Source organism: Anarrhichthys ocellatus, unplaced genomic scaffold (genome assembly GCF_004355925.1).
Source record: "Anarrhichthys ocellatus isolate YVR2014 unplaced genomic scaffold, GSC_Weel_1.0 scaffold14, whole genome shotgun sequence".
Taxonomy (NCBI): Eukaryota; Metazoa; Chordata; class Actinopteri; order Perciformes; family Anarhichadidae; genus Anarrhichthys; species Anarrhichthys ocellatus.
Genome location: NW_022280044.1, coordinates 1,401,019 through 1,416,227, shown reverse-complemented (window position 1 = coordinate 1,416,227; position 15,209 = coordinate 1,401,019). Strand labels below are relative to the sequence as shown.

At 42.8% G+C, this 15,209-nt stretch overlaps 1 protein-coding gene across 1 annotated transcript in view; it reads right to left on the bottom strand.

Annotated features, from left to right (window-relative positions):
* arpp21 (cAMP-regulated phosphoprotein, 21) overlaps nt 1-6,270 on the bottom strand; it is a 10,414-nt gene extending 4,144 nt beyond the window's left edge. The window contains 10 exon segments of the mRNA XM_031854214.1: nt 60-155; nt 258-357; nt 443-580; nt 1,027-1,165; nt 1,373-1,481; nt 1,590-1,655; nt 1,742-1,780; nt 1,912-2,071; nt 2,201-2,363; nt 6,139-6,270. Coding sequence (XP_031710074.1) covers nt 60-155; nt 258-357; nt 443-580; nt 1,027-1,165; nt 1,373-1,481; nt 1,590-1,655; nt 1,742-1,780; nt 1,912-2,067 — 843 coding nt within the window. The 5' untranslated portion in view covers nt 2,068-2,071; nt 2,201-2,363; nt 6,139-6,270.
* Nucleotides 6,271-15,209: the final 8,939 nt, after the last annotated feature.

The following is a 15,209-nucleotide window of genomic DNA, read 5'->3' as shown; positions in this document are numbered from 1 at the left end:
TCTCTCTCTCTCTCTCTCTCTCTCTCTCTCTCTCTCTCTCTCTCTCTTCACTGTCTCACCTCTTGGTTGAAGATTCGGTCTCGTGCTCGTTGGTACTCCTCCTCTCTCTCCTCCATTGACTTGCTTTGCTTCTCCCGTAAGGGGTGAAGTCGGGTCTGTAGGGAGGGAAGCGAGAACAGGTCAAAACGCTGATAGGATAAGATCAATGTCAATTATAGAGGGAGTTCCACAGAGACAGGTAGCTATGGAGGACAGACCTGTTCATCTGAGCTGTTGTCTCTCTTCAGAATAATTTTCCACCGGTGGATCTCTTCTTTCTTGTCCTTGTGCACCTCGTCCAGAAAACGCTGCTCTGGTCTTAAAAAACAAACAGCCGTCGTTACCTCTCAGTAAATGCTAAAAGGCGAGGATCTACATGTGGAGAAGCATTTTGTGAGCTTACATGCGGGTGCTGCTGGTCCTGTTGATGATGACAGACTTGCCTGTCTGGTCCACATTGTGCTCCATGCCAAAGTAGGCCGCCACCCGATGGACCAGCATACGATGGTAGGACGACATGTGAGCGAACTTCTTAAAGGGACTGAGATGTGGGAAGACAGGATAACAAAGATGTGAAACGGGGAAGAAAAAAGGGAGGCAGAGAAGAAAGCAAATAAAGAACGAGGGAGGAAGAGATAGAGAAGGAGAGAGGCGGCACAGAAGGCAACAGAAGGAGGGAGATTGAGACTGGTTGCAATTTTTTTGGCTCAAGTTCAATTTAATCCCCAGTGGCTCAAACACACCCACGCTAACATAACTGGCTCACTATATTGATCAATACACAAAATAAGCTGTATGGACAGAATTATAATAAACGAGCTGGAAACATATTTCAAATTAGCATAAAACCATATTCAGTCTTTAATAGGATTTAGCAGGCATACAAGTTTAATTTAAACAGCTAGACAGCTCAATGAGGACCCAAGGTTATGTAGTCTCCTTCACACACACACACACACACACACACACACACACACACACACACACCTATCGCTGGTGATGAAGTCGATCATGTCCTGCTCCAGTTTAAGCAGCATCATGCGGTCTCTGGGGTTGCTGTTGAGGGTGTCGACGATAAACTGGTGCAGGTCTATGCCGGTGGAGTCAGTGTACTCCACGCTGGACTCTGAGAGCACGTTGTGTTACAAGACAATACAAATTAAAATACGGGAAAAAAAAACACATTGCAATATTAAACACCCAAGAGAACAACGTCTAAATCGTAGCACTGAATCACATTTTATTACGTTTTATTTGCTTTCTCTCGTCTCTCTTTTATGAGATATCAATCACACACACACACACACACACACACACACACACACACACACACCTTTGGACAGTGAGTTTTTCTTTGGATCTGTGCTGTTCTCCTGTTCTTCCTCGTTACAGGAAGTTATCCCGTCATGGCAGCTAGATGCAATGTTTGTCTCTGGAGATGCCTGACAGGGAAGAATATTAAAAAAAAGAATAATTTGAGTGTGGTGATGATGACGATGATGAGGAGTAGGATGGTGATCTGTGTGTGTGTGTGTGTGTGTGTGTGTTACCTGGGTTTCTTCAAAAGGTAAGGACTCTTCACAGACAGCCATACTCCGCACTAACTTTCCTTTGGCCTGAAATACACACACAATATATCAGTATAATGCAAAAGATGTTTCACTAAGAATGAATAATGAGCGGCAGAAGTATTTTAGCTTACCTTAATTTTTTTCTTTGGTTGCCCCTGGTTAAAGTTTTTCTGCGAGTGAGGACACAATTTGTCATAAAGTGTGCATGTGAAGTGTGTGTGTGTGTGTGTGTGTGTGGGAGGGGGGGGGGGGGGTATATTGTGGTACATCATTAATGTTAGACCTATATTCTGCCGCTCACCTGCTGCTCCATCTTTTTACAGACATGGTAACACTCGTCCTCCCTCTGATTGGGGGACAGACACAGCGGGGGGGAGGAGCAGCTGATGACGTCACATGACTTCACATCACAGGGCTTTAGGAGGACATCGGTACTTTCTACGGCCGCTTCAGTCATCCTTCTAAACAACACAGAACAGAAACTCGTGATGCTGACACTTAACTTCCACATTTGTATATTTAACTGCTTTTTTAAAGATACCTTTGCCTGCATTTGCATGAGCTTGTGTGTGTGTGTGCGCTGTTCCTACCTATTTGGAGTTGTTTACTGGAGAGCCTCACAGGTGAATGATGAGGTCATATATCCCATGTTCCCACAGGGCAGTCAGAAATGCAATTATCCTCTCCGCCCGTGCTCGCCTTCGCTACTGTTCCTCTCTCTGCCGCCTCTTTACTGGTCAATGGAAAAATAGCCTGAAGAGATCGACAAAACACAGGAGAGAAAAACAGTGTGAGCGGTCGTTGTACAACAGAAACACCACTACACTGTTTCACACACACACACACACCCTCGTATCAAATAGTTGCCAGAGCATAAAAGCATCGCTGCTGGAAATGACATCAAGTAGCTAAGCTTGTGTGTGCGTGTTAACCTCTGTCTAGGCTTCCCAAACGCTCTCATAACTTGACAGTTAATTGCTGATTAAAATGTTTTATTGGAAGTGTGTGCATGTGCACGGTAACATACAGTCCTGTGCTTGGATGTGGTATTTGATCGCATATTTACATGTGTGTGTAGCTCATGTGAACGCATGTGTGGTGTGTGTGTGCGCAGGAGTGTGTCCTCGAGCTTTTCTTAGAAACAGCAGCTGTGGAGAGTATCATTTGATCCGTCAGCACTAATATTCCCACAATGCCGAGCTGAGTCTCTGATCCCAGTGGTGAGAATATTGCCGAGACCATAGAGATACACACACACACACATACACAGAGGAAGTGGCATTCCACCATCTTTTCCAAAGGGCCCACTGCATTCAGCGGGGACACATGCCGCTGTAACGCAGAGCTCAAGGGGACACTTATTCCTGTAACACCTGGGACAGAATAACGAGCTGAGAGGATGGCAAGTCCCATAACATGGTTATTTAACACCCGACTGGAGATAATAGCACTTTAAAAAAAAAAAAAAAGACATCTGTCAGTCCATGTGCAACCAAGGCGGTGTTTACTTCCCATGCGGCTTCAATGAAACGCAAGACATAACAGCAGTGATTCCACCCAGCAGAAATATCCTTACTGTGGTAGAGAGGCGCCAGAAATCTGTTTGTGTATCATATCATAATGGGAATGTCATCGAAATTATTTGTGATACAATTATTACAATAACGGTGTATTGCTATATTGATTGATGCTTTCCAGAGAAGTTAGTTGTGTGAGGTGACAACTCCTTGAGTTGAGGGATTATAGAAAGGGACTTTGTTGTGTGATTCTGTTTATTTAGACGTTTAATAACTGGTTTGTTAATTGATCAACAGAACAGAACGCACCACTCTTTTTCAGTCATAATTCAAACAAAAATGCCATTGTCTTATATAATAGAAAACAGAACATTTTTGGAATTTTTGACTGTTGTTCAGACAAATTAACTAATTTCAAGATGTCACCTTGGGCTGTGGGAAATCATGAAATGCTTTTTTTTGGTATTTCCGCACATTTTACAGCCACGATAAATGATTGATCTCTAGGACGAGACTCCCAAATGTGCTGTTGCAGAGTTCTTGCTGAGCTGTCCAACAGACCAACTCCACTGCAACCGACCCTGACCTGAGACATCACGGAAGGGAGGGGCAAGGAAAACACAGCACAACACAAAAATTGTGTATAAAATAAGATAAAAAGAAGGCTGATATTGAACTGTACTAGAGCTGTGAATTGAGAGTAACACCAGAGAACGGGAACATGGAATGAGCCGGACAGAGAGGGAAAAGAATGATGTGGAGCAGATGCACTACAGAGAAAAACAAGATGAATGGGAGGCAAGGGAAGCAGAGGATGAGGGGAGACGAGGAAACCGTCTGCAGGGACTTTAGAGGTGAAGAGGGGTGAACGGAGACGATGGAGAAAGAGGGAAGTGAAGAATTAGTGACAGAGAGGCTTGCAGCACGGTCTGTCTCCGGGCTTTTCAGCCGGCGGCCGTGAAGAGGGGGATTTGAGTGGAGCTACCCAGTTTTTTTGAGCTGAGCGCTGCAAAAGCGGCCGGCCGCCCCGGGGAGAAGGTGTGACACGATCATTAGCGTGTGACGGATGGCGGCGAGAGGCAGGGAGCGCCAGTACCCGCTACATCATCATCCATCTGCTGCTCCACTCGGAGCCTCCAGCCTCAGAGCCACCTACTCACCAGGACACCTTTCTTCTCCAGCCAAAAGATGCCTGGCTCATCTACACTGACACACAGGCCGGCCAGTGGGAAAATATCCAAAAGGCTACTTTAGATGGCCATTGTCAGCTCAACCAAGTAACGTTTAGTGTTTAAGCCCAGTGTCTCCTGATTGTAATTAAGACCAATGAAAAATCTATCTCGGAATACAATGACTATAATTATCAGTGGCACTTGCACCGTTTAACTCTGAAGTCTACCATTGAACCTTGTATGCTTTGTTATCCTGCCATCGCTACTTGGAAACATTTAACTGTTCATTTTTTTCATCTCTAAGGACATTCTGCTCTGCTTTCTTTCTCTCTTTGGTTTCCACCCTCCCCATTTATTGAAAACCATACAGAAAAATAGAAGTCTTCACGGCCTGTGGTCACAGAGCTGATTGTGTTTCGTCTCTCTAAGGTTGCAGCTGAATTTAAAAAGGGGGTTTCGTGTTTTCTCCCTCAGCTCGGAGCTCATTAGGAAATGATTCAGCGAGAACCTCAGAAATAGAGAGCAGATCTCTCTGGTTTAAAATAACAATTGAGAATTTTGAGGCAAACTCAAAGCATTTTTTTATATTTCATAATCTGTACAGGCTTTGCCCTGGAGTCTGTAATTTGGCTGCTTTCCTTTTCCCTCTTACACTATTTTTATAAATATACATATATACAAATATTTACATATTTTGCACCTGCATTTTTTTTACATTTGCAGCTGAAATATTGTCTTCACCTACTAGGCAGGTTTAATGTTATCTCCTTGCTGCATGCAGCAGAGAATTTAAGTAAAATAAAAACAGAGCATCGCACTATTTCACCCCACACTTTCAGACAAGCGAAGGACAAAAAAGAAAGTAGGCTAAGAGAACAAATGTAGGTTACATCGCCTTTTGAGTCATCAGCACCTGGGCAGCCACCGCAGATGTATTACCGAAGTGACTTGTGGGTGCGACAGCTGTGTCGCTTTGCAGCTGAACTCAAAACCTCAAGAAAAACACAGCATATGTACACAACACAGTACAGAAGTGCTGGTGCTAAAGGGCTAGTTTACATTAAAAAAAAAAACTGACGGCATCTTGACTCTGTGTCAGTGCGTGTGTGTGTGCGCGTGTATGTGTGTGTGTGTGTGTGTCGCATTACCGTGACCCAGGCTAAGCTGACACACACCGGGCTATTTTTACACCCTAACCCAGGGAGTGGACCTCCTGCTCCGGGGCTTCACCGGGCTGTCAGCTGTATGTGTGGAGAGCGCGGAGGACGGAGGACGTTAGGACGGAGGATACACAACAGTACACTGTAGCACCGACACGAACTTATAGCTACTGTACAGAAAAATACAGCGGAATAGAGGCAACTTAAATCGCCTTTAAACTCATGTGTGTACTCTCAAACACACACAAGCAAGCGGAAATATAGAGAGAGTCAGCTGGTAAAATAATCCGTTAAAACCGACCTCTTCATTGAAGTAATGGTATACACAGTAAGCTAAATTAAAAAAGGATATGAACACAGAACAGATGAATGGCTCCTAAATGACCATTATCATTCATTCAGCGGTGTCGCTAACGTTACAGACCCCGGTGCGACTGCAGCGAGTTAAATGTAACCGTTATCTCAGTAGAGTTTCGGCTAATTTCTAAATATTTTCCTCAGCCCCAGTGTGTTCTTTTCATCACCTTCACTCATCACATCTGGTGTGATTAATGTCGCTAAAGTACAAGAAAGAGGAAAAGACAGCAAGGAGCGTCAACTGGCGGAGTAACCGTAACCGTTAGTCAAGCTAGTCGAGGAGACGTCCTCGCGCGGGGGGGGACAATGTCCGTTAGCTTACCGTGACGCGATGTCTTCCTCCCTCCGTGGGCTTCTGCCGGTGTAGCCTAGCGACCGACCGACTGCTGTACACCCGGTGTCTACAGACTGTGAGGTCCGTTGCTCCTCCTTCGCCTTTTGCCTGTCTCTGTCGGAGCAGGGGAGGAGGAGGAGGAGGAGGAGGAAGAGAAGGAGGAGGAGGAGGGCCGACAGCTCTGAACCCTGAGCCACGCGCCCACACACACACGCGAGGAATGCACGAGAGCCAGCCCTCCAACGGCCCACTCATCTCTATCTCTGTCCCTGTCTCTCGCTCGCATACTGTCTGTCTCTCTTTGTCTTCCATTTCACTTTAACTCAATTCAATTTTCTTCACTAGCGCAATATTACTGCAACAGACTTCAACACTTGAGGGGACACAACATTAAAACACCGTCTTAAAAGCTTTAAGCTTACAGTGGTGGAATGCTCATTTTACTGTAGGCAGTAAGCACAAATGAATGTGTACTTCAGGTATTTGCATTGCATGCTATGTTACATTTGTGCAATTCAGAAAGAATTGCATAGGCTACGTTTCACTCGACAAGATTTATTTGATTTATAAAGATTTTTATTAGCTTTATGGCCTTAACACGTTACGATTTTACGCATATAACCTGCACTGTTATAGATCATACTACCCAACAGTATAGGCTATATGAGATGGAAATGAGCATCCCCTTTAAGAGCTCCAACTGCATAACGCTTGCAATCACAAGGGCCCTTTAATGCATTGTGAGTACTATAATTGACCTTTGCTCGATAGTTTAAGTGCATTTTGCTAATAATACTTTTACCTAAGTGACATTTTCAATGCAGGACTTTTTACCTGTAATGTATATTTTAAATTGTGTTAATGATTTTACTTCAAAGGATCGGAATAAGTCCTCCACCAATGCTCTCATGTACTGGCAGAAACAGGACATTCATGTTCAAATGAAGCCGCGATGGTCAAACAGTGCAGACACTAAAAGCATACTATAGGACATCTTTGTAGAGTTTGACAGCCTCTCATATGTTACCTAGAGACCTAACATTAATCCTTGGGCTCAAGAACTGCATTTAGATTTGAATTTCATGTTATGTAAATGTCACTTTCATTTCATTACTTCATTACTTTAATATAACAGATATTACTATAGGTCATTTAATTGACAACAAGAGATGCAGAGTCAAAAACACTGCACAATATACAGACTATATCTCCTGGCTCTTGTTGTGATTTATTATATAATGTACATTAATTTAATTTCTGTGTTGTGTAAGTGTAGCTTCCATCTGTACGCTTTACTTAAAGGCTGTATAGCTACACTCAGGACACTGAGCTTCTACCACCACGGTGTGCACAGGTGTGTTGCATAAAATGATTGGAGTGGGATTGGGTATTTTTTTTACCTGCTTGTCCATAGTTGAATATACTGTATGTGAGACCTCAAATACATCTCAAATGAAGAGTAACACTGCATACATCTAAGTGTGCAGATATCTCTTTAATCAGTGTTTTAAACTATAAAATTGCATCATTTTGATTGGCTGATGAGTGACTGTACCGGAGCAAAACGCACAAAATATATGATATTGCATAAAAAAAGGAAATACACAAGTAAAATGCAAGTACTTCAAAACTGTATTATAGCACTAGAAATGTACTTACATTTCATTACTGGTGATAACGTGTGTATAAACTGTCCAATTTAGAGATCTTATGTGTAAAAAATGATCAGAATGCTCCTTAAAAAGACACCATGTGTCATACAGAGAAGCAGACCTCAGTGTCCTGAGTGTGAGACACACATGTCTGTTTGGACTCACCACAGAGCCCATCTGAAGCTGAATCATCAAAGCTCATCTATCTTTGGTTTCACCACAGCAGACACAAGTAATACGATATCTTTTTTTACGTGGATGGCATCTTGTTGAATGATACAAAGTTTTATATCTATCGCAGCCAGTTCCATTTTAAAAATACCGAAGCCATATGTGCTGGTCCAGGGACAACTATACAGCCTTGATTGCACCCATCCTTTACAAATGTAATTAAATGGGGGAGTGGCCAGATTAAGCTGCTCGGGTCCAGGGGCAATAATGAACTGTTAACCTCTGATTCCTTCTCATGCAATGTGTTTGTTATGGTGTTTCACTACCGTCACTTGTTATCGATTTCATTCTCACGGTAACATACTGTCATTAACCTTCATCTGTGTGTAACTGCCGCTTCTTTTGTTTCGCTTCAGTTGCAAGAGAAATGTGGACTTCCTACGGATACCATCTTCAGGTTTCTGTAAATCCAAAACACCCACACAGCTAATTTTAAAACTGCTTCTCTCTTTCACACGTCTCACCCTATAAACAGGTCCTGTTGAGGCCGTGCTTTATTTTCATGATGTTTAACAATACGTAAGAAGACCAAATGGGAGAATAAACTGGAAGCACAGATCTGTGAGGAGATGGGAGCATCACGTCCAGAGCAGATTCATTCTAGTTCCATTAATTCTCGTCTCATTCAGTTCAAAGTCATTCACAGACTCCATTATTCAAAGACAAAATTACACCGAGATCTCTCCGATATGTGATAAATGTAGCCTGGAGGAGGCAGACCGACTTCACAGCTTCACCCCTTGTCCCAAGATAGAAAATTACATCTCTGAACTTTCTCAAGTAGTTTATATCTATATTGAACCAGACCCTGTTTAAATAGTTTTGGGAATCTCAGAACTGATTTCAACACTTAAGAAAAGAGAACAACAAATTCTCTCTTATTGCTTAATCAATACCAAGAATACTCCTCTTAAGTACGGCATGATACCGGATGTTCTCATTAAATTAATTAAATAAAAAACACTGTAGACCTCGACAGAGTATGCTACTTATTAGAAGACAAGAGTTTTATCAAATGTAGCATTCTCTTATATGTTACTTAAAGGCCTAACATTACTCTTAGGGATAAAGGACTGCATTTATTGTTATTGTTGAATTTAATGTTATTTGTTGTTCTTTATTACAAACCTGTAAATGTCACTTTCGTTTCAGGTACTACTTGTTTTCAATTTAACTAAAGTTTTACCACCCCTGATTGACAATAAATACTGTAATGACACACCAGTAGCTATTAGTTATTTCACTTTATTGATATCAAAATACAGGGTAAATACTATATAATTTAATTTAATGTAATTGTTTTGCTTTTGTGATTCTGGTGCATATATGTACAACAGGCAATACTGTACACATATGGCCTATACTACAAACTACAGAGATAACTGAGCACCGGTCTCAGGATGTGCGTCATCCAAAAGCAAGCAGACATTGACGCACAAGCACGCACGCGCACGCACACACACACACACACACACACACACACACACACATACACACATACACACCCACACACACACACACACACACACACACACACACACACACACACACACACACAGGTTTGTTATGTTTGGATGACACTTCATCGACTTAAAAGGAACAAATAGCTAAATCTAACTGGAGTCATCCAGTACGCCCACGCACGCACACGCGCGCGCACACACACCTGCTGTCTGCTAGTTCTGGCGCTATGGTTGGCATGTGTGTATACAGGACAGAGACTCAGTGGCGCTCATTTCCCGTTGCGAGTAGCACAGTAATACCCACTACTGTTGTAGCTTGTTACATAAACACGCCTCATTAGAAATTGCACAGCTGACTCTGTGTGTGTGTGTGTGTGTGTGTGTGTGTGTGTGTGTGTGTGTGTGTGTGTGTGCCATACTGTTACATCAGTTCCAGAGCCTCATTGAAGAGCAGGGATGTCTGTTTAAAGACCTTACTGGAACTGGGAGTAGAGTGGCCCTCCTCCTCTTAGGAAGGCTGTGAAGGGTAAACTTGTTGCCTAGCAGAAGTGAAGATTCACAAGATTGTACAGATTAGAAATGATATATAATATGTTAATTAGTGAGCTTTAGAGGTGCTTACAGGCGAGCCAGGCTAGCTGTTTCCCGAATGTCCAGTCAAAGCTAAGCCAACCAGCGGCCTGTAACTTCTAATGTCGTACAAATATGTTTCTCATTTAACTCTCGGCAAGAAAGCAAAATGTGATTGCTTTACTTGGTTGCTAGATAGTTACTAGTTTTATGGATGTTGCTTGACTGCTAACAGAAGGCCAACATTTTTATTTACCATGACATCACAGGTCCAAAGTAACTCACGCCACTGCTTATGAATCTGCCCATGTAGACACAACTATCTCCTCTGATCAGTGTGTGTAAATGTCTGTGTGTGCATGTGTGTACAAAAGATCGAGTGACACCTCAACAAGTTAAGCTCATAAATATTAATAGGGGCCTCATGAATATTCAGAGGTGGGGCTATGAATATTTAAACTCTGATGGAGCATGTGGCCGGGTGACGAGACAGCCACAGACAAGAAACAGACAAATAGACCACCTCCTTTGCTTCTTAACCTCAGTGAGACGCAGCCTTTCTTTTAGGCTACATTAATCCTAATTAAGAATACATAATTCTCGTGATTTTGTTTTCTTGTGAACTATGGCTCAGGATAAGAGTAATGGTCTCCCTGATGTTGGGCAACAGACTTCCAGCTTCTCTATTCAAATGAGGTAAACCTGCTGAGTGGAGGCTTCCTGATTCAAATGCTGCACACTGTCCAAATCATAAGGATAATATATAAACACACATAGAAGTTTGAAAATATGGTCCGAATAAAGATACTCTACATTTATCTCAGGCTCAGTGCTTTCTTTATTTGCACTATGTTATCTATATTTTACGAGCTGTATTTAACTCGAACCGCCCTGTACAAGTTACACATTACCAGATTCACATTACAGTGCAGACTATTTCCTGATTTCTATTCATACTGTACATGTTACAGTTATGTATAGTGTTAGATGCTAACATGCATTTTGTTGTACTGGTACTTACTGGGCCTCATGCAGCAACATCCTCCTAAATTTTCAGTTAAGAGAAGTCAACTCCAGATGCACCAAACATTCCCATCTAAGTCTCACACAAGTGTGCTGACTGATGAATCCCACTTGATCATAAATTTGAGGCGTGTGGACAATTGTTTATTATTGGCATAGGCGACGCCCCTAAACACTATCTATGTGGGCAGGTGTTGTGCAGTGTGAACATACTAACCACATGTACAAAGAACTGGAGCGATGCCACAAAAAAGGCTGTAAGAAGAAGAACTTCAGCAGGAGTGAAAATAAGGGACTGGTTCCTTGCCTTGAGCAGTTTGTGGACTGTAAAAACAAGATGTGTTTCCCTCATCATGGTAAGAGTGCTCTTGAACACTTGTAAATTGGTTTATTGATGAATCCCAGAAATCAATGTGTATTATCAAAATAAGAACCAAATCGTGGATATGAATAAAAATAAGAGGAAGCTTGTCCATATATCACTTATTGCATGAGGCCCACTGTGTGCAATACGCTAAATCTAATCTAGTCACATTTCTATGTTTTATTATGTAAAATATTTCATTATGTATTATTTATGAAAGAACATTTGAATCCCTATGAAATAAAGCATCATTAGTGCTTTTTGTCAAAAAACCTATTACTCTGTAATGATTCAAAAAGTAATACAAAATCATGGTAATTTACATTTAATGGATTTCAGAGTACTATCACTATTGGTAATATCCCTACAGGAGCTTGTTTTATACGCTAAACAGTTCGTGCAAGATCCTCTGAAAAGGTCTTAAAATAGTGTATAATCTTCCCAGAGTCACAAATCTGCACAACAACAGTGTTTACATTAGTAACACAGACATCACAGTTCTTATTGGTAGGATGTGGGCAGATGTCACTGCTGTTTTGCATCATAAACAAAAAGTGTGCTTCCAAATTAATCTAAAACTGCTGAAATTGTTGATGAAGTACAGCAGTACAGATCACAATGATAGGGGTCCAGGATATAGGAGGAACCCCTTTAAGAAGGATTCACAGATTTTATGAGGATCCACTATCCTAATTATATAGGTAAAAATCTGGTGCTTAATTTCTCAACCACAATAGACACAAATAACCTCATTTGACTGGGCTCCTGAGGTCTAAACTGTACCCATATTTGGGGGTATACATGAGGTAAAAAAAACTAAAACCGTACAAAGCCCTGATGTAACCCCCTCGAGAAAGTGGATGATGAATTTAGATGCAGTGCGTCAGCAGTCAGAATTATAAAACTATGAGCACAGTGAGGAACAATATGGGTTCAAACGTGGGTTGGGCTGAGAGTGCGCACACAGATTTGTGCCAGCGCAGAGCTAAAACAGTTAGGAGCTCAGGAGCGAGGTGAAGGAAGCATCGGTATGAAGAATCCTCCTGACTGGTTTTATTTTCGGATCAATGAGAGTGACTCACTGTGGATCACCTCCCGCTGCATGGAAATCATCCAAGATGGGTTTGTGGTCTGTGGACAAGGCTAAAACTGTGCGTGTGTGGCCACCTACACACAGACAGACACACACACACACACACACGAATATGGTGTCTATAAGAAAGTGTCTGTGAAGGTGCACCTGTTAAGTGATAGACCTGAGCAGTGCGATGGCTGTGTGGGTTTGTGGCTATAACGGATGTTTGACAGGCTGGTGAGCTCTGGCACTCACACACTGCTTCCTCCACACATTCTCCCCTCCTCTGCCTGTCTTCTCATCTCTTTAGGCGGTGGGCGTAAACTCCCTTCTTTTCTTCCTAAACGCCGTCTTTTTCCATCTCCCCCCCCCCCCTCCCCCTCGCGCTCCTTCCAATCCGTCTGTGCATGTTGTTTTGCGCTGATTGCGAGTTTGACAGGTTTTTCAGAGCGAGAAACGCAGAGGGGAGAGGAATCAAACAATCTCCTCAATTAGACAGCCCACACAAACGTGCGTCTGAACTCCACACCATCTTCATCAGTTGTCGCAGTTTTCATCTCTCAGTCGCAGACACCTTTGTTCCCGAGTTGAAAACACACTGTTCACAACAAAGGCAGAAAAAACCCATTTAGCTTTGAAGAACAGAAAGCCGCACACGCTTTTAAGGTTTATTTGCATTGAGAGGAGAGAGTCTCTCTGCTTTTTCTGCCTTAATTGACCGGTTTGCCGGAAAAATTTGCAAAGGCTACGCAGCGGCCACTGATGTGAGGGCATTCAAACTGCAAATGGATCCCTGACTGTGTTATATGATTTATTTAATATAATCTCGTACCTAAAAGGGCTACATTTCAGCAGTTTAAATGCAATTAATGAGGAAGTTTCCGTTGTGTCCCAATAATTATGACTGCTGACCGAAAAAACTAAAATATTTCTCATGTAAGGAATAATAAGATGTGCACGTTCGGTCTTCGGTCTTATGTCACTAACCAGACTTTCAGCTGTCATTTGATGACTAAATGTCAAAGAAACACATAATCGTAGGTGCTGCCTCACTTCCTTGCACACACACACATTGATGAGAAACAGCGGGCTACAAAGGAAGAGAAAGAGAAAGTAAAACACAGGAAGCAAGAGGCAGTGAGACAGATAAAGTCCATACAGGACCTCCGGTCGGCCAACAATGGGATCAGTCAATACTGTAGTAATACTGTGGTGCACTGCAGCATATACCTGGAGGGGCTCAGACCTGTTGATGCAATCAGTGGTGGATATCTCAAGTTTTCTCTTTGCTCCCATCTGTCTCCTCTCCACTTGGCTGTCAACCTCTCTGGCAGCCCCCTCTCCCATCTTTCCTCCCACAACTCCTGCCGTCCTCTCCTCTCTTCTGTCCCCTCCTCGCTCATTATGTGCGTCGCTGGGGGAAAAGAAAACTCCGGTTCTGCAAAAGTCAGTTCTTGGAGATGAGGGGGAGAAAAAAAAGATAGCAGCCCTAATTCCACAAGTCATTCACACCATCTCATTATACTTGTTCCATTATCATGCTGTTTTTGCACTTCTATTTGGGGATTTTATCTTGATCTTGCATTTATTACTAAAAACTTGGGTTCATGAAGCTCCCTATTCACATTTAGTTCAGATATTAAAACAAACAGGTTGAGATTTCCATCAGACAACATTGAATCTCTCCCTCATCCATCTTCTTCTCCTCTCTGTCCCACACATACATCCTCCTCCATCCTCTGGAACTCAATCTCTTCCCCTCCCTCCATCCAAACCTTCTTCATTTCTTCCCTCCTTCCTTCCTTCCTTCCTTCCTTCCTTCCAACTCATTACCTTAAATCATTTCCTACATGTATCACTCCCTCGTTCTCTGCATCCTTACTGTCATTCTGCATTGTTGACCTGGAAGCCTCTGAGCCTGTTCTCTCAGCCGTGAGCATCATGACCATAAGCTGAGTCGCGAGGCTATTTATATTTGTTCCTAATGAGGTGAGATTTCTCTCCGCCATAGCAACGGTCTCTATGGATACCCTGCACTTGGATACCAGATCCCATCCTGTTTTAAATGTCTTATTATGGGCTTTGCCTTCCCCCGTGTATGGTAGCCTAATTAATTCTGAATTATCGCCCCTCTCTGTGTGAACGGCAAAGAAATGCCCTCAAATTACCACCAAGCTGACGGCATCTGCACAAGTTTACATCACAAACACAGACAAGAGGAGCACTGGTCAGTTTGCAGCATCAAGTAGATCAATATCAAAGCAGTTAGGTACGCAACCTGATGAACAGCTCAATTTTTTAAATTGTCAACTTGGAGTAGAGACCACTAACAGGTGCTCTCATTATTTGATCTGAAACACACACAGGGGGAGTAACTGTCCTCAGTGTGGCACGATGGTGCTGATGATGCTATTGATCAGGCCTGAGCCAAGTGAGGAGCCGGTTGCTGCCCACAAGACCCAGGCAGCCGAGCTCAGATCATTAGAGGAGCTCTCATGCGTCTGGGTCACACAGGTGTCGAGACCTGCCATCTCATTTCCTGCCACAAAGCGAGACAACCAATCAATAAAGCGGCAGAGAAACTTCTAGAGAAAGCCAGTGGTGAGAGCACACACTCTCTCTCTCTCTCTCTCTCACACACACACACACACACACACACACACACACACACACACACACAC